Source organism: Rousettus aegyptiacus, unplaced genomic scaffold (assembly GCF_014176215.1).
Source record: "Rousettus aegyptiacus isolate mRouAeg1 unplaced genomic scaffold, mRouAeg1.p scaffold_m13_p_15, whole genome shotgun sequence".
Classification (NCBI taxonomy): Eukaryota; Metazoa; Chordata; class Mammalia; order Chiroptera; family Pteropodidae; genus Rousettus; species Rousettus aegyptiacus.
In genome coordinates, this window is record NW_023416290.1 from 890,863 (window position 1) to 914,895 (window position 24,033).

General features: G+C 41.8%; 1 protein-coding gene across 1 annotated transcript in view; it reads right to left on the reverse strand.

Annotated features, from left to right (window-relative positions):
- CNBD1 (cyclic nucleotide binding domain containing 1) overlaps positions 1-24,033 on the reverse strand; it is a 163,806-nt gene that overhangs the window by 72,885 nt on the left and 66,888 nt on the right. The window contains exons 10-11 of the mRNA XM_036232746.1: positions 13,743-13,852; positions 11,133-11,283 (exon numbers count right to left, since the gene is read on the reverse strand). Coding sequence (XP_036088639.1) covers positions 11,133-11,283; positions 13,743-13,852 — 261 coding nt within the window. The remainder of the gene's footprint in view (positions 1-11,132; positions 11,284-13,742; positions 13,853-24,033) is intronic.

A 24,033-nucleotide genomic window follows, 5' to 3' on the forward strand; every position in this document is an offset into this window, starting at 1 on the left:
CCGCGTCCACACGGGGCACACATCACATCAAAAGAAACACCCAGAGACAAGACATTTGGGGACATTTGCCTCAAGAAAAATAACTAGTGCTTGCGAAATTATTTCGACACCATTAGCCTCGTCCAGTAAAGACTGGGGTAAATGCTGGGGGGCAGGGGGGTACGAACAGGAGGAAAGGGCGGGGCCACCAGCTGGACGCAGCGCCGGGGGCCGGAACCGGCCTCCACCTGCCGCCCGCCCGCCCGCCCGGCCAGGCCAGCCTCCCGTCCTGCCTGACATCACGCGGCCGCCAGGGGCACCTCCGTGCCCCACGGGTCTCCCCTCACGCCCCCCCTCGTGCTGGCCTTTGTCCCCACGGCCTCTGTACAGTAAGGACATCACACTGCACCCAGAAAACACCGGCCTCAGCGTCCCGACCCTGGGGCGGGGCGGGGGCAGGGGGAGGAGGGCGGTCAAGGCGGCAACAGCGGCTCTCGCGGCAGGAATTTCAGTAAAACCCACGGCCTCGGAGTGGTGCCCACGCCGTGCGAGGCGCCAGGGAATTCACGAATAGCTTTTCACTTCGCTGTCACGAGAATAAAAATACAGAACATTAAAGTCGCATTTTATTTCAATGTAAGTATCTTGAAAAGCTCAACGTGTTTGTTTCGGGTTTATTTAGTTGCCAGAAACAACCCCGAAGATCACAGTCACCAGTGGGAGAACGTCCGTTCCTCACGGCGAGGCTCGCGTGCTGACCGCCCTCCAGTTCGCAAACTCATGGCTTCAGACCAAGACGAATCAAAACTGGGCTGAGTCTGTCCTCCAGGCTCCCTTCCAGAGACGTCTTCAATGAGAAAGATTATTCTTCAAGAATTACCTAGGGAACTGTTTTTAAAAACAGTGCTCAAACCACTCTCTAAGAAAAATTAATGAAATAAGGATTTCAGGGGCTAGAAACAAAGCATCATTATTTTTTAAAAAGCAACATGCCGCCAAAGCTGAAACCACTAGCCTGGCCAGCGCTATCTGGAAGAGGCTTGAGGCCTGACTCACCTTTGACCTGACCTTGCCCTTGGAGAGCTGGTCCGGCCTCGGTCTGCCAGACCTTCCGTGCGCATCACAACGCCTCCTCCATCGGCACAAAGGGTCCAGTGATGGGCGCGTGGGTCGATTTGGATAGCAGCGACAAGGAGAGAGAGTGTTCATTGTAAGCGGTCTTTTTTCATTCCTTCTCTCTGTCTCGAAAAATCTTAATGATGGCCATAAGAATTCATCAACATGCTGCAACCTCTGACATTTTCCTAACGAGTCCCTGAAGACTCTGCTCTGATCCCAAATGCACGGCGAGCCATAATTTAACCAAATATAGCAACAAATACATGAAATTTCCACACGGGAATGAGAGAGTCCCTCAGCGAATGAATCCGACCCGTCAGGGAACGGCAGCAAATCGGGTCTCCCCGGGGGCATCAGGTCTCCTGGGGGCATCGCAGCCAGTGACCCGCCCGGGTACCAGACCCCTGCGCAGGGCTCTCAGCTGGAAAGCAGAGAGGGTGACTCTGGGGGCTTAAGCAGAGGCGGACCCCGGGGGAAGGTGCCTGGCCGCTCACAGCATCTGGGACTCCTGGAGAGTCACTCTTGGGAACAAGGGAAGGCGAGGCATATCCGGAGGCCACCGCAGGTGACGCTGCTGCTGCCTGACCGCGGACCAGGACCCCGGGAAGCAGGCGGCGTGCCGTGGGGGCTCCGGCTCTGCTCGCCCTCACGAGGAGCCTGGTTGTACCTGTCCTTCATCCCTGGCTGACATCATCGTTCTCTTTAAAAAAATATATCCAGAAAAGACCTGATGCAAATAAGTTAATATCGGGGACCGTTTCCCGTTCAGCTGAACCAACTAAAACACTGAAAAATTTCCACACCAATGAGTTAAACAGCCACTGTCCAAGCTCAGGTCCCGCCAGCGCCTCAGCCGCTCTAGGCCTGGGACTTCGCCAACCCGTGACGACTGTGAGTGAAAAAAGAAATCTCGCTTCATCTCCATCACTAACCGAGAGAGACACAAGGGCCGCCCCTAGTTTTGCGGCTGAATTGTTTCACTTCTCCTTCCCGCCTCTTCGATCTCACTCTTCTCAAACCAACGATCCCTGGACTCGATCGGACTGCCACCTTTTCACGGGGCTGGATCAAGGTGACAGATGACGCAGTACACACGAGCAGGAAAGTGGGTGTAGTCGCCCAGTTCTGCGAACATTTCTAGTCATGGGATGCAGTTTACTCCTCTGACTTGTGTAAGGCATGTCACTGTTACCTGCTCCGTACTAGAACACATGAACTTTGCAGCCGTGAGAGAAATAAAAAGGAACGCGTCCCATGTATCCTATTAGGAAAGGCAAGCTGAAGAACGATACCTATAACTTACCTCAACAGACCCAACTTATGTCAGCATTTAAAATTTTGCATACATCTAAACCTATGTAAACGTATGTTTAAAGTCTTGGAGGAAATTAAAAAATAATGAAGCTTCTTCCCTCGAGAGTGGAAAACTAGGGTGTTTCGAAGAGGAATTTTACTACTTTTAGGTATGCTATTTATTTATTTTTACTACTTTAAGGTACTATCTTGATTTTTCCCACAATAATAATGTTAAAAGTAATCTTAGCTATTTAAAAAACTTATATTACAAAAAGGAAAGCATAAAAATTAAAGCACTAGCTTTGTCCTTGAAGACTTACAATTCAATATGCTGTACTACATTTAATATACTTTTTAAATATTGTCTCTCTCCCTTTTCTCCAGAATTTGTGTTCCAAAAGCCATAACGTGGCATTAAAAATAATTGTTTTCATTACTGACAAAAAAAATGCCATACCAATATCATAAATAGCATACCCATATAAACAACCACATATCTGCACAATCTTTAAATCAATTCATTTATAATTGTTATGCTAAATCTTCATCTAGGAGGCTATAGTCATATATGCCAAATTCAAAGCATATATTTAATTTTATATCATATTCTCAAGTGAGAAGCATTAAGTAAAACACTTTGAGCTGCTGATCTATGTTTAGTGAGCAAAATGGGGACAAAATATTAAAACAATATCATTTTACTTTAATTCAATAAACTTACAAGTTTAGTATCTCCACTTAAGAGGAAATAAATAATGTCTGACCTTGATTTGCTTCATCATGGCAGTAATGACGATAACAGAGGTATTTCTTTAAGCCCTCATGAAAAATGATGTTTTCTTTTTTACCTGTTTCTTTTTTATTAAGAGTCGGCAGAGAAAGAGCCATAAAAAAACTTGAAAATCAAGATGGCTTATTCACATGAATAATGAGTTTAATTATCTGAAACCTGAACTAAATGTTTTTGTTAAAAAATAACTAAGAATGTATGTCTCCTTTTGATATATGGATAGCCACCGCTAACCAGAGAAATAAAACACAGAAGCTCTTAAATGTTAAGTGTTCTGAAAATAAAGCACACACATCACCTCCGAAGGTTGGTTGTTATCACCACAGCCTTGGATATGCAGATTAAAGCAGGTAAACAATAATCATCTGGCCTTGATTAGCCATTTGTGTGTGTGTGTGCATGCATGTGAATGTGTGTCCATGTGTGTGTGCGCACATGTGTGCGCATGTGAATGTGTTGTGTGTGCGTGTGCGTTGTGTGCGCGCTGTGTGCACGTGTCGTGTGCACGCGTGTGTGCGTGCGTGCATGTGCATGTGTGTATGTGCATTGCATGTGTGTGTCCGGAGGCGGTGCCCGTTGAGACGGAGACATGAGGGGCGGAGAGGCAGAGGGAGGGAGACGATCCAAGGAGAGTGCGGGCGGCACGAGCAAGGAGGTAGCAGAACAGCAAGCCGCCGAACACGACGGTCCCTCCCCGGGGTTCGGATTTCTGGATTTGCACTGCACGCTGGGTCCGAATCTGACGAAGGTGGACGCCCTGGCTTCACTCCCGGGGGCGTCGTCACCTCGTCCTCCAAACAGCGGTATGTTCAGAGCCGGAACAGTGACGCGACATTCGCAGCGCTCTGCGCGGCCTCATTTTGCTTCACGAGGCTAAACCGACCTTCAAGGCCGTTTGGACTCCACGTCGTCCTTCCTACAGCAGCACGTTCGCAATATACTCAGCAAGGACGATTATTACGGCCAGTCAGCAGGCGCCAAAGTCCCCATTGATCACGTCCACAAAAATAAACATGCAGCTTATAATTCGATATCATTATCATCACTCCTAACATTGCTGTTATTAATCCTTTAACCTGGCAGCTGCCTGCACCCTCTTGTCCATTCGGCTGGTCATTTCTTCAACGAACTCTACTACCTACCGGGCGGCAGAGAACCTGGAAGACCAAGTCTTTGGCTCACTGTGCCCTGAGCGGTCGGCGTGCACCCAGCCTGCTCGCGTGGAGGCCTGGAGAAAGTCACTCCTGTTTCATAGCACTTATCTGATGGTATGATTCCTATTCTTACATAATTTCCAAATTTTTCAGCCAACATCTAATAGTAAAACTATTAAATATTTACAGAGAAAGTGCGGTTCCTCCCCCAGAGATCTATGTCTCTCTTACCAGAATCGTCCCAGTAGCTCCGAGGCCTACAGCAGGTGGACAGAGGATCGTGAAGGTGTTTCCCACCAGCACTTCAGGAAGTTGTCAGGGTGGGAAGCCATTGTTTCTGGGGAATAATAGATCTTGAAAATTTTAACTCAAATTTAACTTCTAATAAAATATCAGCAGTTTTTGTGGGATATTATATGTGTGAGGGCATTGAAAAGGTAAATAAAGGATGCAAGTTTTGTCTCGCAAGTCAAAGGCATTCTATTCTTTTCTCTGAGACTGCAGAATGGTTTCTAAATCAAGATTTTAATCCAATAGTCTTAATTAAGTCACTGCAATGCCCGTTCTGAGAAAAGAGTTTCTATGTAATACCTGCACTGAATACAAAGACTGAATGTGATGAATTCCATGCCTTTGGAAGAGGTGGCCACCGTGAACTTTCTCAGTAGATCTACTGAGAACCTTGTCTGCAAGTATTTCTAGGTCATTTTACATACAATCTTGGTAGGTCATTTTACATACAATCTTGGTAGACTTCATCTGATCACTGGTTTTGTTTAGCTTTTTACTTTCTCTTCGAAATGTACTAACTTCTGCTTATTCCTCTGTGTGCTAACAGACACCACAAGGTCTAGTCTAGGGCATTGGTTATGTTCTGGAACTATGAAACTGAACTATAAGCTATTTTTAGAGATATTTTGTCAGGGGATTCCTAAAGTGCATTAATTTTTTTAAAAAGCTTGATTTATGTTTCTGCTATTTCTTGAATATATGATGTTCTTATAGCAATATCACTTCCAAATAATTCTGCAATGTATCCTAAAACTTAGCGTATCCCTCCCTTATGCACATATATATTCTTATTCTAAACGTGCTCTGAAACTTTTTGAGATTTCTAAATGTTAGGAATATAATAATCATGAAAAACGTTTACTTTATATAGTAATTTGGAAATTTGTACTATTTTAAGAACTGCGCATAAGATCTTGCATTATTGCCAGGTGTGTGACTCAGGGTCCTACTTGTTAGTTGCTATAACAAACAAAGCGAAGTCTCGGTCGCTTAATCCAACAAGGGTCTGACGGACACGTGCACGAAGTCTCGCGCCGCTGCGCCTGGCTGAGCCGTGCCCGCAGGGGGTTCGTCCCAGGAGCGGTGCCCACTGCCAGGGGCGTCTGCTCCCTCGGCGCGCTTCGCATCCGGACCGGGAGCGGTCAGGGAGACCCCGTGTGCCACGCCGGGCTCCAGGGGCGTCCCTCCCTCCCACTAGCCAGAGCCCGACACGCGGCTCCACCGCACGTGCGTGGCGCGAGGCCCCCGCGTCCCGGCGCTCAGGAGACCGCGCCGCCGCGGCCTCCCGGCGGGACACGGCGTGGCGCGGCGATCTGGGGCCGGCCGAAGCGAGACTGGCAGTGGGAACCGGAACCCACGGCGAAGGTCCTTTCACTGAAAAAGCAGCTGGGAACTTGGTTCAAGGAGTCCCATTTCAAAATGGGGTAGTTTTTTTATTTCTGCATAACTGTCAAGAGAAGTGACTTTATGGAATTACTTATAGGGCACATTCTGCTCCATTATATGCTTTCCTAAAAAATTGAGTAATACTCAATATCAGCAATTGGCCAACATGCAATATCAGAAATACTCTAGAAAAACATTAGGGCACAATATCTTATGTACTGGCTCTAACGGCCATGTCCACGTTGATGGATGGGATACATTATTTCTTATAGTCTGATTTTCTTTTTCATGAATTATTTAGTAAGGGATGTGTACTTTGTAGGGGATTAATTTTGCCACATAATATAAGTAACCAAAAGATAAAAATACTACATTATAAAAGCGTGGCTAGAATTATCAGAAGCTGTAATTGAATTAATCAGATGCAAATTATTGTAGTTTCCAGCAATTAAGCAAGGTTTTATAATATAAATACTAAAACTTATCAGGAAATACAATGTAAGTATAAGTCTATAAAATTATATATATGTATACATAGATTTAGGGGTCTCTCTAAAAAATACTGAAGCATAGAATTTATAGAGAAACTTGGCCTGAAATTTTATGTGAACTAATTCTAAAATAAGTTTAAGAAATACAAAAATTTCACCAGTCTTTAGGTTGGTTGGAACTCGATATCTGATTAATATTGTATTATCAGCTCTGGTATGACGTGTTAATTTCCTGTTAGCCAAAAACTTATTAAAATCCCTCTTATTTATAAGCAATTATAATTTTGAAGCAGACAAAGCATTTTCTAAATGAGCTAACACCCTACCTGCGTTACATAGCTTGTCATCCCAATTTCTTGCTGAAAATAAACTCATGATGAAGGCCTCACTATGATATTGAAGACTCAACATCTACGAAAGTTAAGGACCAAGACGGAAATACTTGTTGTTGTCCGAACGCTTCACGTCCAGGGAAGCAAGAGGCGCGCCAGGTGATGCCTGGCCGCATCTCGAATCACGTCGCTCGGGGGCGGGGTCAGCTGTCTGCTTCGCATCACCGCGAGGCGTGCGGCTTCACCTGAACCCGCTGCGCTGATGCTTCTCTAATCCGGGGTCAGCGGCAGGATTGCTGGTCATAATCATCATCTTCAGAAGAGTCTGGTTTCCAATAACACGTCCGTTTTACTTGAGAAAAATCCCAGCCAGTATTTTAAAAACTACATGTAAACTCTGCCCTTTTTTAACTAGTTAAAAAATACATAAACTGCATTTTTTATTAAAGAATTCATCCATCTACTTTTATATTAGATACCTGATATAGTTATCCATCTTTTAAAACTTGTTACCTATCTATGATAGAAAAGAATCTGATATAAGATAAATACGTAATAACTAAAAATTAATTAAAGTAGCAGAAATGGAGAGCAGGGAGAAAAGGGAAGAAATGATAAGGTGAGTCGGCCTCAGGAAAGGAAGCCGCCTTTTCCACAGTTAAGGGCGATGCTGACATCGGCTCTTTCGGGGAATGCAGGAAAAGCGGGGAGTGTCATGGACTGCACTGTCCTCAAAAAGTTAAAAATAGAGCTTCCGTACGCTCCAGCGATTTCGCTGCCGGGTATCGATCTGCAGGGATCCAGGGCACTGATCTGGAAAGGTCTCTCGCCCCACGTTGGCTGCGGCGCCGCCTGCAGGGGCGCAGCCGTGAGAACAGGTGCGCGTCACGCGGCGCCCCGCGCGCTGCCCCACGCGTCCGGCGGTACAATACCCGAGGCGCGTCGACTCCGGCCTGGCGCACGGCGAACGCCCCCAAACCTGAAAGTGAAGGAATCGGCCTGGAACGCAAGCCCGCACATCTCATCACAAGGTGCTACCTGTTTTAAACAGTCGAGGAAAACGAGAAGTCCCCGGAGCCCCTCGGCCGCCGCGTCGGGGGTGCACGACGGTCGAGACGGCGGCTGTCAGAGCTGCGGGGGCTTCTCTGGCGACGCTGAGGCCTCACCGCCCAGTCCCCGAGGGGCTGTGATGAGAAGTATTTCTGCGTCGCCCCAACCGAAAGCGAGACCCTTCAGCAGGAGGCCCTGGGGAGCTGTAGGCCGAGAGCCACCACACCGTCGTCTGGCCGCCTCTGCACAGGCACAGGCAGGGGACACACCAGCCGACTGCCCGCAAACACGCACGTGAGCGGCCACTCGGGAATGACCCGCAGACTTACAGACTCCTGCACACAGCATCGGGGGCCCAACGCCTTACGCAGGGGATGCGGAGGGTGACGGCGAAGCGGCCTCGGCAGGGGAAATCTGAAGTTATCCCTGGACCCCGAGGGAGGAAAGGTCGTACCCTTACTAAGGAATTACAAAAGGAAGGTCCCTTGCTAATGCTAGGGAATTTCCAGAAACCCTCAAACGCACTCACTAGGAATGCTTAGCTTGAAACAACTGCCGAGCACAGAAGGCCAGAAGCCAATTTATAAAAGTTATGGTCAAGTAAGAGCTGGAGATACTTGGCTGACTTGTTCAAGGTCAGGAGTCAATGTTACCTTCAGAAAAGGCAAGTTAAAGTCAATCACACATAGCTGAATGAGATATAATTAATAAAAGACGTAATTCTTTTATATATATATAAAGCAATTCTTTCTCCTCACAAAGGTAGTACACTCGTTTTAATGGTAGGATGAGAATTCCAGATAGTGATCAAATTAAAATAGTTGGTATGCATAATTTTCATCTAAATGACTTATCAGGTCACCATCTGGACAAAACACGTTACCTCATCAAAATAATAATCAGATAAACTTTACTCCCAGTGACACTTACCAAAAATAAAGTATATTTATACCTGTTTAAACTTAATAACTCTTCTCTCATCTTTATTTAGTCGTGCAAAGTAATGTCTGAGAAGTATGTAAAAGATTACAAAACAAGTTATTTCCCATCCTCCGAAAGTTAACAACTTGAACAAAGAAATCACTCAAGTCCGTTTAAATAATGCGGAACCGAGTATAGCTCATGTCTTCCTCCACGATTGTCTGCGTAGTTGGAGATGTAATTCTCCAGATGAGGCATTTGGCACATCTGTGCGGTGTCTTGTGTTTCTTGGATTCTGTCCTACTGTCCCCAGATGTGGGTACAGTGATTGCATCACTCCCTTTAGATATTTACGACTGTTGACAAAGTGGACCATTTAAACGATACTGGCTCTTCAGTATGATTTATGTGGGAGCAAGCAGAGAGTGTGATCTATTTACTTGAGAAAAGATATGAACTTTATTTTCTCAGTAATACATTTTGCAGTCCCCCAAAATTCACTATATCTAACGATCTTTGATAGTGCAGGCACCGTAATCGACCTGTGACTGAGGATTCTGTGGGAACATATCGGATTTATTTCTTTTTCCTAACAACGACGTAACACAACAGCTAAAATCAACCATTTCGCCTTCGCAGCAAGTCGGCATTCCCTGGGTTGTGCTCCCGTTTCCGATTCTAGCCTAACGGTTTCATTCGTCTGCAGCGTCACAGTGGCGTGAGGCACCTTTCCTGCCCCCGGGGCCGCCCTCCGCCGCGAGCAGAGAAGGGCGCCTGCTCCGGCTGACGGAAGAAGTGGAGCGAACGGAAACAGGGAAGTTATGTGACCATGTGAAATTGAAGAGCATCACTTCTCATGCGTAAAGATGATTCAGCAAAATTAACTAGTAAATTTTTTATGAAAACTAGCTTTTAAGCTATGTTTTAAACTTTCCTTGGAATAAAATATAAAATAATTAGAATGTAGAAATGAAGAGACTCTGAAACTAAATACAATCCTTCGCTTCCTCGTAAGGTGGGAAAACGAGCCGAACACAGTCCCGAGAACGTCCTTGCGGAGGGGGCTGCCGCTGACCAGCACACGACACGCCTGTCACTGTACGTCAGCCCCGGCGAACAAAAGATGGAATAGAATCTAAACCTTGAACGGCACACACGAAATCACAACTGATGCTGCTTCCACACATCCAGCTGAGTCTTAGGCTGCCAGATGGCAAAGAAGGTTCTAATACACGCCTGGAAAAAGCACTTTCCTGCGTGAAATGCGGATTTACATAAGAGTCCACAGTGCATTTGCCATGCACCAGTTAACATAATTAGTACAGGAGGAGAGAAACCGAGCTGCATCAAGTGAGAACGTCGTAATTTTAATTGCTGGTTAGCAATTATTTTTAAGTGATATTTACTTGGGGAGGGTTGCATCTGAATGTCACAGAAGAAAAGAAAATTAATCATCGCTCTTTCGAATTTATAATTTTTAAAAATGGATACATAAATCTGGAGGTAAGCCGAATCAGAGCTAAGCAGCTAGAAGGCACATAGTCTAAAAGAGACACGCAAAATACTTGGAATTCAGGACAAGGGAATTCATTCACAGCGCATGCGGATTGTCGTGAAAACCTTTTCAATTGAGTTTATTTATAACAAACCTCTCACCCATGTTGATTACTATGAGTTTCTGTTCTTAATCAATGTTTGACGTTGTGTTTTATTGCATATAAAATGACATTTCTTTAATAACCTATTATGTTATGACTTATCCACCCCTATTCATTTATCCTTTATACCGAATTGCGTATCCTTTTTGAGTATTTACAGTGTTTGAAGGCCAAACACTGGTGGCTGCCTGACCATCCTTTTCATGCTACTAGAACTCTCGAATTTCAGGTAAAGGCTTAAATATGATCCATGTTCCTCACATACACTTGATCTAGACTGTTTGCTGGAGGATGGTACACACTTGAGCCGAACCAGAAACACAGAAGCAATAAATTTAGAGATGAAAAACCAAAAAATATTCCAGAAAAAGTGGGAGGGTCGCTATTAATGGTAACTTGCAAATTAGGAGATTTTTAGTAATTTCAAATCAAAGCCTTTTGAAATAGTGCTAATATATTCTAAAATAGCACAATTAAATCAGACATATTATGAAGTCAAAAAGAGGGCTATCTATATAGTTATGTTGTCTCTGTGAACAACATAAATACACCTGTACTTACTCGAGTGTCCTGATTTGTGTGTGAAATATGCCCACTCTTGCCAAAAACTCAACAAATAAAATGGTATGGCAGTTAAAATAAGAGAAAAGGGTTTATGTACTCACCAAACAGGTCCTTATCTTCAATGATTGCCATCTCGACCTCGTTTCCGGCAACTACCGTGCATTTGAAAGGAATTTGGAGAAGAACGCTTATCTCCCCAAAGGACTCCATCTCCTTAACTTTACCCATATAAACAAGTTTTCGCATTTTTTTCTGCCAGAGAAATAGATAATCGACGTTTAACTAAACCACCTACATATGTTGGATAAATACTGTGACTATCAGAAATACTCTTCGCAAATCATTTTGGTCTGTGGTATTTGAAACACGTTGTAATTCATGCAAATCAGAGAAAACGTTTACTTACGCATGTATTTAACTCATATTTGAGCAATAGTACATCGACAAGCCCAGCACGCCTCAAGCGCCTGGAAGCGCCACCATCCAGTGACGTGCAAGGCAAGATTTTCAATCCGCCAAGATGTTTGGGGAACATGGAACTCAGTCCACCTTTCGGAGCCCTAGGACACCACCTCGTAAGCACAGCTGGGCTTAGCATGCTTCCTACACCACCAACTGTCACCTCAGCCCCCGTCACAAGGCACACTCGCTGGATCAGCAGAAGATAAAGAGAGCAAGTGGCGAGTGACGGGACCAGGACTGGTTACGGGATCAAGGGCAGAACTAACTGGTCTCCCTGTCTGGTTAAAAAGGAAACGTGGAAAGTGAGTTTGCCTGAGGGAAGTGACAACCTAGGCCCAAACTGGGAGCTTTGTGGAAAGGGCCTACAGGACTTTCAGTGTGCACGGTTCTGGAAACAGTTGCAAGTCCAAATTATTTTCTCACGGAGAGCTGAACTGTACCAAACAGGGATGAGCTGGGGAGCAGTACAGTTAAAACTAAAAAAAACCCCAAAGAGAGCGGCCCGCAGGGGAGGAGGGTGACAAGAACTCTGAGAAGGCGGAGCCCCTACTGAGTGTCTTGGGGTCACAAGCCAACATCTAACGTGGAGACTGGCCACTTTTATAAATGGGCGGTCTTCACACCGAACGTAGCTCGTACAGAGAGTTCAGCGAGGTTCCCACGTTAAGCTGCGTCCACCGAACGCTGCGTGGCCCGCCGAGGACCAGCGCAGCCCCGTGTGCCTACCACGCGAGTTCGGGCTTCGCCTGTTGCAGAAGGTCGGGAAACTGGACGCACACGACTGCGCTTTTGGGTGTGATGCTTTTGCCCGACCCGATGCTTGGAGAGTCATCCGTATTCTCGTGTGTAACATTAGTTTTCTCCTGAGACGCGGCACTCCGTTGTAAGCCTACACCACAATGTTTCTCTCCGCTCCCCTGCCGCTTTTGGCTCACTCGGGTTTTGGCTTCTGAAGAGTCACGCAGGTCTTTCTGTAGACACGTATTTTCATGTCTCTTGAGTAAATACCTAGAACCATAGTCTGGGTCACATGTCAAGTGTATTTTAGCCAATGCGACATGGTTGCGGTGGTACCTTGTGGTTTTAATTGGCATTTCCCTAATGAATAAGAACATTAAGTATTTTTTAATGTGCTTATTGGTCATTTCTATGTCTCACAACTCAACACATCTTACAACTTGTATTACATTCCAGTATTTTTTTTAATCAACTTTTTTTTTCTTTTTTCAAGCATGCGTGTGTGTGCGTGCGCGCGTGCGCATGTGTGTGTATTTTAACTTTTTATTTTTTTATTTTTCCTCCTCCCCCCTACCTTCTGGTAACCACCACTAGTCCATTCTCCATGTCCATGAGTCTCTGTCTGTTTGTCCTGTTCATTCGTTGCTTTTAGGTTTATATCCCACATGTGAGTGACATCATGTGATTTTCAACCTTCTCTGTCTGGCTTATTTCACTTAGTATGATTATTTCAAGGTCTAGTCATGTTGTCGCAAATGGCAGTATTTCATCTCTTCCATGGCTGAGCAATATTCCATTGTATATATGTACCATAGCTTCTTTAGCCAGGCATCTATCATAGGACACTTCGGTTGCTTCCATGTCCTGGGCACTGTGAATAATGCTGCCATGAACATCAGTGTGCAAATATCTTTTCGCATATGAGGTTTCAAGTATTTGGGGCGAATACCCAGTAGAGAGACTGCTGGATCATATGGTAGATCAATTCTTAGTTTTATGAGGACCCTCACACCATTTTCCACAGTGGCTGTACCAATTTGCAGTCCCACCGGCAGCATATGAGGGTTCCTTTTCCTCCACATCCTCTCCGACGTTGGTTATTACCTGTCCTGTAGATCATAGCCATTCTACCAGGCGTGAGATGGCGTCTCATTCCGGTTTTGATTTGCATTTCCCTAACAGCTCACGATCTTTTTATATATTTGTTGGCCATTTGTATGTCCTCTAGGGAGAAGTGTCTGTTTGGGTCCTCTGCCCATTTTTTGGTTGGATCGTTAGTTTTTTTGTTGTTATTGAGTCGTATAAGTTCTTTGTATATTTTGGATTTCAGGCCCTTATCAGAAGTATTGCTTGCAACTCAGTAAAAAGAAACTCAACAAAAAAGTCAAAAATATTGAACAGAAACTCCACAAAAGACAAATAATAAATGTCTGATAAGCACAAAAAAGATGTTCGTTATTTATTAAAGTAGATTAATGGATTAAAGAGAATACATAAGTGTAAAAGCTTACCACTTTTTTTGACTGTACTTTCACAAGTCCAACAATAGGTTTATAAATGTTACAATATCCAGAATTAATAAAGGCCACGAAAGAAATTATATTTCCACATTCCACTATCACTGAAAATAAAAGAAGTAATTATTTCACACATTCTTTTCTATAACAAGTTAATTTAGATGTCAGAACAAAATATGACGCATTTAATCAATAATTACTTGTGCTAAATTTCTTAATGGGTACCGGTTCACAGGCAGCACTTGGCCTGCGGCCTTTACACCCGCAACTAACATGCACGTGAGCGCGGAGGACGCGGGCAGTCGAGGCGACACGTGCAGGGAGCACCCTGCGGCGGGGCGACAGCAGCGGGTGAGACCGCCGCGCGGGCGGCTGGGTTTGGTGCAAGGGCTCGTACCGGGGCTGCAGGGCCGGCGGCGCGGGGCGTCCCCGCGGACCCGCCGCCCGGCCCCCCGCGCTTCCGGCGAGGCCTCCACGCCACGCGGGGCCGCGTTCTGCCCCCACCCGCGTGTGGCCGGGGAAGGCGTGGTGGCTCCGCGGCGCCGGCCTCTCATCCTAACGGTGGCAAAGCTAGGGGTCCCCACCCCACACCCCAAAGCAGTGCGGACACAGAATTCACATGAAGTATTTAGCATGACGCATCACACGATAAATCATGTTATTTATAGCTTTTTATTTTTTGCTCAAATTTGTGAAACTACCCTAAGGCCAAGATACACTTGAAGCTTAACCAGATAATACTTTTATAACTATCAATGTATGTATTAAAAAGCAATTTAAAACCTCCTGATCTATATAACATTTTAAATTATCAACATGACTTAAGTAAAATCAATTAGACATATAAATTAAAATTACTGTTTCAAATTGACTTTTTACTTTGTTCATTCTGAAGCAGATCAGTATTTTTTTTCTGAGAATCCTAAAACTGATAATATAAATATAAAAACACATGTGTATCATGTGTATTTTTCCATGATTTTATAAAGTAGAAAACTGAAAACAAAAATTTTTGAATTTTTGATTAGTCAGCGTATTTATTTCACATTATGAGTATATATCAGCATGACAAAAATTATTGACAGTATTGAAATAATAAGCTAGCGAATAGCACAGCTTCTTAAAAATTATAGCTAAAAAAAGAACAAGGTATCTCTTGGCAATATAATTTACCATAAGCAAAAAATAAACACCAACATAAAACAGAAAAATACTTTAAGATACATCAAGTAGCATTTCAATTATTTTGCTAACATGTTCATGAGACTACGTAATCTCTCCTCGTATAATATTCAGAGCTCAGCGTTTATAATAAAAGATGCGAAAGGTTATTCTACTGCCACCAATCATTTATTTCCCTTAAATATGATTTTGCTAAAATAAATTATTATGGTAATACTGTCTTATAGTATGTTTCTTACAGCCAAACAGTATCACAAATCTTAAGATGTTAAGATTTCAAATTATAATATGTCTCTAGAATTGTGTATAAATTGTATAAAACAGACGGAGGGAGGTTTTCTCCCAGACCGTGCTCTTAGAGCAGAGCACTCTTCTACTGAAGGGCGATATGATGGTGGAGCCCGTGAAAGACTCGACATCCCCCTCATTGTGCTGCTCGGTTTTTACTCGTTTGGCCTCTGACCCTGCTTCCCCTCACGCAGACCTGACGCCAGTCACGTCGAGGCAAGGGTTGCCTCCCTCACACTCTCCCCTTTGGGGCAGCACGGAAAACGACCAACGACATCGAAAGAGCCAAAGGAGTCCAACTCGGTTTTAATAGAAAAGACGTAGCCGTGGACTATATAAGGTTTTAGTTATTATTATTTAAAGGTCATTCATAAATTCAGAAAATAGAGTTGATTTGCATTTAAAAGTTAGGTTTTAAAGAGCCTCATCCAAACTGAGACCCAGTTTCTTGACCCTGAAAGCTTAAGAACATTACGAAAAGAACAAACTTAATTTTATCTTAAAGGTAAATAATGAGAAAAAAATAAGAATAATTCACAGCAACTGGGTATCAGGCATCGTTATTTTCCTTTCTGTTGTTTGTCACATGCCAGGAAATAATCACAAGTCTAATAAAACGATCTCATTCCCATCTTCGGATCAGTTAGACGTCGTGATAGTAGCACAATTCCTTCCTGGCTACTGGCATCGCACTGGGACAGATGAGGTCTCCGTTTCAATAGAAACCAGCGATTAGAAAAGCTGCTACAGGACACCTTCTTAATTAAGATAAACCCCAGCTCGTTGGCCTCGCGGACTCACACGTGGCTTGGGAACAGAAGATCATCTGATCAGTAAGGCTAATGTGGCCTCGAGTAGCCCACCCATTCATTACCTGACGGATATTAGCGCCTGTAAAACTAGACGACTAGGCATAGAACAATATGGAAGAATAGGACAACGAATGCTATTTTTTAATTTGATTTTCCATTGAGAGCAATTAATCTGAACATGTCTTCATTATATTTAGTTTGTTTTTATAATATTAAGAAACATCTTGGTTAGAAAGAGGTTCACATTTTCCGACTATTTCTGTAAGGGTTCGAACTAAAGAAAGTTTAAACAATATTAAACAGTGCTTCTGCATTATTTAGAAATGTATATTCATGTGCAGGTAAGTAGCATTTATGGCTGAATAGAAATACAGATCAGAATTGATCATTGATTCATTATCTACCTTCCAATTATTCTATGCCTTCTGAGTTCATGGTACGTTAAAATAAAATAGCTCATTCTTGTAAAGAATATCTAAATATCTAAAATGTCCTCATGTATATTAAGTACTTATCATTAGCATAGAAAATAAAAAATAACTCGGATGTAGACATCCTCCCTCATAAAGCCCCAAAGGGCAGTACCTTCAGAAGGTGAACTAGGAAAAGCCACCTCACAGGAAGTCCCTCCTCCTCACGGTGCCGAATGGAATGGAGAAAGGGAAAGGACAAAGTCTCTGAAAGTTACTTACCCCCGGTCCTGGTGTTGGGGCTGGAATTCACACCACCTGTGAGGCACTAAACACTTATTTTAAATTACATTGTTTTTGTTTTTGTAATTCTAAATGCCTGGGGGAGGGGAAGGAGATCAATTCCTTCCAGGTGAATTCGCACTCATCCGAGGCTTCAAAGAATTCCTACAGGTAGAGAGATCCTATAAGCGCTCAATAAAATGCACACTGTAGGCCCTTCTGGTCTTTGGTTTTGCTTTCCACGGTTTCGTTGGGTTCTCAAGACTTTTATTCCACAGGGAAAAGTCATATTGAGCAGCACTGGGTCTGGTGGCAGAGCCACAGAGAAATTCCTCCTGTGCAGAGCTGTTCATCACCAAAGAAGAATTTGGGTGACATTACCAGTGACTGACTAGATGCTAAGCACATAGAAACACTTAAATAACATAAGAAGGGTCTGGTTTAAATAACACAGGAAGTGTACCATCTGTCAAAAATATTTCTGATTCACCGAAAACATTGCTTTTTTCTAGCACTGTGATGAATCTCGATATATACGTATATAGAAGGATGCTGAAACAGATAGGTGTATGTATTTCATTCCAATGAGATATTGTGTATTAGGACAAGGAAGCAGTCATGTTTGGCCTGACATCTGGAATCAAAATTCTATTTTCAGTTGAAATGGCAAAATGTCCTTATCTCACAGGGTTCTTTAGAGGAGCAAAGAGATTATCCAACAACCTGAAAAATACAGTGCTTTATAAATAGCACTAAGTTAATAGAAGAAAATTATCTTTATATATGTGTAGAAAAAGAAAAGTTTCGAAGTTATCACCTGGCAATCATATATTTTAATCATAAATTGTAGTTAATCATGGTTAATTGTCCATTTAACAATGATATGCTGATTAGTCACTTCATTTTGACACTACCTAACTATCTGCGTTGATTTCATCCAATTACTTAGGCAGCGTTGCTTCAGAGATGAATAATCACGTACTAAATGGACTGGCCCAAGGAAGCACACGGACACCACGATGCATTTATCATTCACACCTAGTATACACGTAACTAAATGTATTCGTTGTTTGAGATAATGATTTGCCTCATTCATTTCACAATGATTAATTCTGATTTAAGAAATATTTTGTTTGGTATTCTTTAATGTACCTGGGACCAGTGTAGGTAAACCATTGCGTAAAGAGATTTATTTTATTACACAACTTCAGAACATTGGTTATTTACACTCAAATTAGTTTATTAGCCCTATATGATATTTATGCAAAATCATACTTCAGTATACCTACTGATGATCCAGCTTTCAATTTTGTGTGCAATATTCCAACAAAAATGTGTAAAAAGTGTTCTTTATTATTTTAGCACTTTCAAAAACAGTTTAAAAAGACACGATAAATCTCATTTCCATTTTTCTTATTAGATTTTGTGAACTCTTTCATATTCTCTTTTATAATATTATTTGTTGATGATTCTGAAACTATTGTTTTCCTCTTAATCTCATCACTTTTACATGTCGAACATTCAAATTGTTTGCCCATATTTCCTTCCAATTGTCATTTTTATTTTTAACATAATAACTAATCTATTTAAAATAATTTTTGCCACATGACAAGTTAAAACTCTAACTTAACCTATTTCCCCATGTCTGCAGATTATGTCCTAACACTTTTTATTTAAAAAAAAGTACTGGCCTTTCCCATCAATCATGGCGCTTCCTACTACATGCTGCCCGCACTCTCGTGCGCTCCCGTGTCTTGTACCAGCTAACACGCTAATAAAGACCGAAGCCAAGGGCATAAAACGTGGCTAGAGCTTTTATAAGAAATTTACAGCCCGCGTCAAGAATGATAAAATATGCTTAAGCATTGAAGAAATACCTCTAATTATAAGAAATTTTCCTAGGAAAATAATCAGGTAAATAGTATTTATGCATTGGGTATTCAAAACCAAGCATGTGAGATATTTTATACAACTTAATAGAGAAACGTTTAAATAAATTGTGATAATTCACAGAAAATATGCTTCTACTAAAATTCATAATTTTCAAAACTGTTACTGGCATGGAATATGCTCATTTTAGAACAGCACAGGAAGAGAGTGCCATCAGCTCTATAGTACTCGACTTTGGATAAATACACAAAAGCTACTTGCTTCTGAATTAAAAACCTGGGAAATATAGGAGAACGTTAATAGTTGATGTCTCTCTGAGTATAATTATTTGTTACATAGGTTTTGTCACCTTCTGTTTTCCACAACTGTGTACACCGAGCACATACTATGTGCATAATTAGATGCCGGGGGGCCGCTGAGCACAGCCAGAGCTACGGGTCGGTTGCTTCCTCAGAAGATGGCACAGTGACGGGGGACAATACAGCTGTGTGGCACGAATAAATAAGGGGGCAATGCACTTCCTGACAACTGCTTAAACACATGGAAGTCTTCTGTGCAAAATGCCTCAATAATTATCATCACATTATTCAGATCCAAGTCATTTATTCTTGAATAGTAACTCAAATTTGAGATATATTTTACACTCTATGGCAAATAAAATATTACCTCCAGATAAGTCTCAGTAATATTTTCTGAAATAACATTTGTCTAAGGAATGTAAGTGAATTCATGTTAATAAAGTATGTGCAAAAAGAAGCAAACCTTCTCAAGCTCAGTGTAGCTTTGTCCTGTTGAAACAGGATTTAGTATAAGGTGTTTTAACACAAAGCCCAGCCACGCTTTCTGGGGGAAGGGTTGAGTCAATGCTAAAGCAGACATCAGATAACGGCGCTCCACTGGCAAACAGTCAAAACTTACATAATAAAAATAATTCAAAAATTAAAAGTACGCTATTTGAGAAGTTTAAGCAAAAATACTGTGGCATCCAAGCCTAAATTTATAAATGCTCATATTTTTCTCAGAGCAGATACTAATCTCATAGCTGTAAGTATCTTGTAAAAGCTCCTATAGGATTTCAGACTCTAAAGAGACCAGAAAAGTAATACAGGTCTGGGATGTGGCTGCCCTCTGCTGATCCAAGATTTGTCTCGTTTCAGCAAAGGACTGTTACGAGAGTATTATTATGTCAAATTTCTAAGTCTTCTAAAATGCATAACATGCAAGTAATACTTTTTATCAAAGTTTGAGAATTTTCATACAGACTTATGAATAATTACTCATGTGCCCATCGTTTGCATATAGAAATGCAAAAAATTAAAAGAGTAAGAATGCTGTAGTCAGACCTAGATTGCTTCCAGCTGAGTCCTGTTTTTCTTTCTTTTGATAAGCAGTGCAAATATTTTATAACCAACACTGTTATTTCTGAGGAGCCGAAGACCTGCTCCATGAAATAGTAGTTTAGGAAACCTCGAATAAATGTGTTTGGGAACCAAAATGGGGTGCAATGCCGCCGACATTGTAAATATGTAAAGGGGCGAAACCAATCGCGTGGCCGTCGCCCCCAGAGAAGGCGGAAGACTGCCACGTAACTGACACCTAGCAGTGGGCAAGGGTGACTCGAAAGGGCTGCAGCAGGAAAAGGTGCCGCCGCGTGAACACGGATTAGGATCTCGAAGCTCTGGGATGCCGCCCCTCGGAGACGAAGCACGAGGGAGTAACTCGCTTGTGAAAAACAGCGAAAATCTTCCGGGCACAGCTCAGTCCAGGAGGCAATGGATAGAGATTTTAGAGACAGATACACAAACAGATGTGGAGACACAGTTTTTTGCTTCATTGAAACTGTGAAAGCCTACAAAACGTTTCGTATAATAATCCTGAGCAAGAGTCATTCTACAGATTCCAGAAAATTCCAAAGGAACCACTTACATCGCTTACAGGTCAGAGTGGTGGCCGCGATGGTGGCGGGGGAAGGGGGGGGGTCCCACCTCGTTCTCAGAAGCAGAGAAGGGCATTTTTCAAGTCTTCCATCGCACTTTGGGGTAACGTAATGTAACGGTTTTGTGCATCGTCCTAAGTAGCTAATACTGTTTTCTGGATGGGGAGTGGGGGACATTACCAGTTCCAAATATGTGACAGAAGGAATACATTTGCATTCAGGGCCTAGCCTTATGAAATATCAAATCACTTTTGTTATTAAAAAACTATAGTGATGTAGTTACAATCTCAATATTAAAATCAGATTTATAAAGTATTTGAAGATTCTTTTCTCAAGTAAATTGTTACAGGATACCTTCAAATACTAAGTTCCCTGTACAGAATACAGTTTAGTTTGCGTAAATTCTACATTTATAATTTTAAAGTATAAATGTTCCTTTTTGAGGTCCATTAACATCTATGAAGAAAAAGATTTGTGGTATCCCAATATACCTATTTGTTATTCTAATAGAGTCTGTTTAAAAATTAAAATACAAGTATTACATGCAAATATGTTTTCATTTTCCTGAGATAATATTATCATCCCCCTACACAAACACACATCTTTAAACATGTAATTTCAGAGAAATTTAAGACAAAAGTCAGAGTAAGAAAAGCAAACCTACAATGACATGGTTTACTTTCTTAGCTGTAGTCACTTGTTAGAAAGTAGTCATTAAAATGATTTATATGATCTTTAAAAAAGCAGCCATAGAGTTCATCCTTACTGTCAGCAGTTTAAAAGTCCAGTTCTATAAATCTGCTACACCAATATTTTTGCCTTTTTTCTGTTCTACAATGTCGGAAAGAGTATTGCGCGTTCTAAGTCTGTCTGATGCGAAGCCACCAGCCACGTGGACTCCTGAGCTTCTGAAGCTCAGTATGGCCAAGCGACAGGCGTTTACGTACAAAACACACATGGAATTCGAAGACTGGACACGAAAATTAATATGAATAAAATGATGTAAAACGTCTAAAAATTTCATATCGATTGCCTATTGAAAATAGAGTTAAAATATATTAAACTTAATTTCATCTGTTTGTTTTTACTTTTTTAAACATTGCTGCTAGGAAATTTAAAATTATATATATGTGTACTGGCACTGTATTTGACTGCGCGTGCTCATGAACGCATGTCTGCTTAGCTACGCTTGCGTGTAAGCGAAGCGAATGACAACAGCGATGCGAGGAATGAGGCAGAGGAAGGATGATTCTGTTACCACGAGGTTCTCTCACCATCCGTGACGTGCGGTTAGAGCAACCGCTAAAAAGTTTTTTTAAAAAGTAAACTGACATGCTAAGGAAGGAGAGAAAATGAAATCATATAAATTACTCAATTAAAACCACAAAAGGTGAAAAACAAGGAAAAGCCAAAAATAGGAACGAAGAACAAGAGCGGCAAACAGAAAGCAGTACCAGATATGGTGGATATTATCCAACTACATCGATCGCCACACTGAAAGTCCATGGTCTGAACGCGCCAACTAAAAGACAGAGACTGCCATTTGGATCAAAAAACAAGACCCTACTATATGACAGCTACGAGAAACCACTTTAAATATAAAGACGTATATAAAGTAAAAGTAAATGTATGAAGAAAGATATTTCATGATAACACTAATCGGAAGAAAACGGGAGCAGCTGCATTAATGTCAGACAGTGCCGACTTCAAGATAAGGAGAGTTATGAGTAACAGAGAGGGCACTGCATAGTGGAAAAGGGGTTACTTCTCCAGGAAAACAACGACTTTGATACGTATCTGCTCATAGGGCATCAACACATGTGAGGCAAAAGGAGGAAAAGACGAATCCACTGCTGTATGTGGAGACGTCAACTCCTCTCTCAAAAAGGGGCAGGTCCGACAGGCAGGAAGTCAGTAAGGACCTGGCTGAACTCAACACCATCGGTCGGCTGGATATCATGAACATCTGTAATAATTAATCCAACAAGAGCAGAAGGCGCCTTCGTCTCAAGCTCACATGGAACAGTCCCCACGACAGACCACATTCTTGGCCATAAAGCACAACAAATTTAAAAGGATAGTGGTAATAAAATCTCTTCTCTTAGACCCCAGTGGAATTAACTACAAACCAATAACAGAAAGATAAATAGAAAATCTCAAAAGGTGTAGAGCTTAAGCAACACACCTCTAAATAATGTGTGGGTCAAAAAGAAAATCTCGAGATGGAGCATAAGCAGGATAACAATAAAATGTATGTAAACAGTTCATCGAGGCTGAGTTCATTTCCCATTATTCTTATGCACATAATACACGTGGAAACAGGTTGATTAGTGAGATCAGCGGGCTGCCATTTTCTAGCCAGTCACACCTTGGTAAAACAACACCTGGGAAGACTTTGGTTGGTATGATACAGATCAGACAGGCCTAAATTAGAAGCAACATCGGGCGCGTCCATCACAGCCAGGGTCCCTTGACGTACGACACAAAAGTAAGGAAATAAAGCCAGAAAAAAGCTTCGCTTATTTCATGGATCGACCAAGATTAATCCTAAGTTCTATCAACTTTCTGAATAATTAACTGATCTCTCTGAAACTTCATCCAATACACATTTCTAAAATAAGATGAAAACACATTTAATTATGCTTTGGAAATCAGACTACTGCTAATTTTAAACCGAGATAATGACAGTGTAATTTGAGCTACATTCTCTACATTTTCTGATAAAAATTCAAAATAAATCTTGAGCAAAGTCAAGATGTATTATACTTAATGTTTCTCTTTGATATATCAAGTGTGTCACTACCATAAAAGAAAATTAGATTAGGGTGACAGGACTTATTCTTCACCTACGTATGTTTATTTATAAGACGCACAGTATTTCGGAGCTGAAAGGGGCTTTGAAGATCATCCAGCCAAACTGTCATTTCCTCCCTAAGGAGGATAAATGATTTTTAAAACGGTATAAATGTAACACCATATATTTATATATTTTGTAAAATAATGCCGCTTTTGACTTATTCAATATAATCACAGATTGTCCAATGAAATACAGTTTCCACTATTTTATTGGCATTTACTAAAAGAACTCAACCTCAGCATTAGTCTAAGAAATTGTGCTTCAAGTCAGTACCTTCTTAAGTCTTCGATGCTAAATTTAAGTATTTTAGACGGAGACAGATTATTCATCATTAGTAATCAAATACATTAAAAGCACATAATTATTCCCCTTTTCCAAGTTTTGTATTCTTTTGACACACATAATTAAAAATATCTCTGATTATGGTTTCTCTCCTCCTTTTGAATCACCTGAAAAATATTCATGCCCTGATATACTGGCAAGGCTGAGATAGCATTTTTATATAAAAGAGCCCTAAAAATGAGACATGGACCAAGGTTGAAATTTCTGATATGAAGTGGGATAGCTATAATAACTGCAAAACATCCACATTTTAAAAAAAATTGTTTCGGTACAGTAAACATGGGAA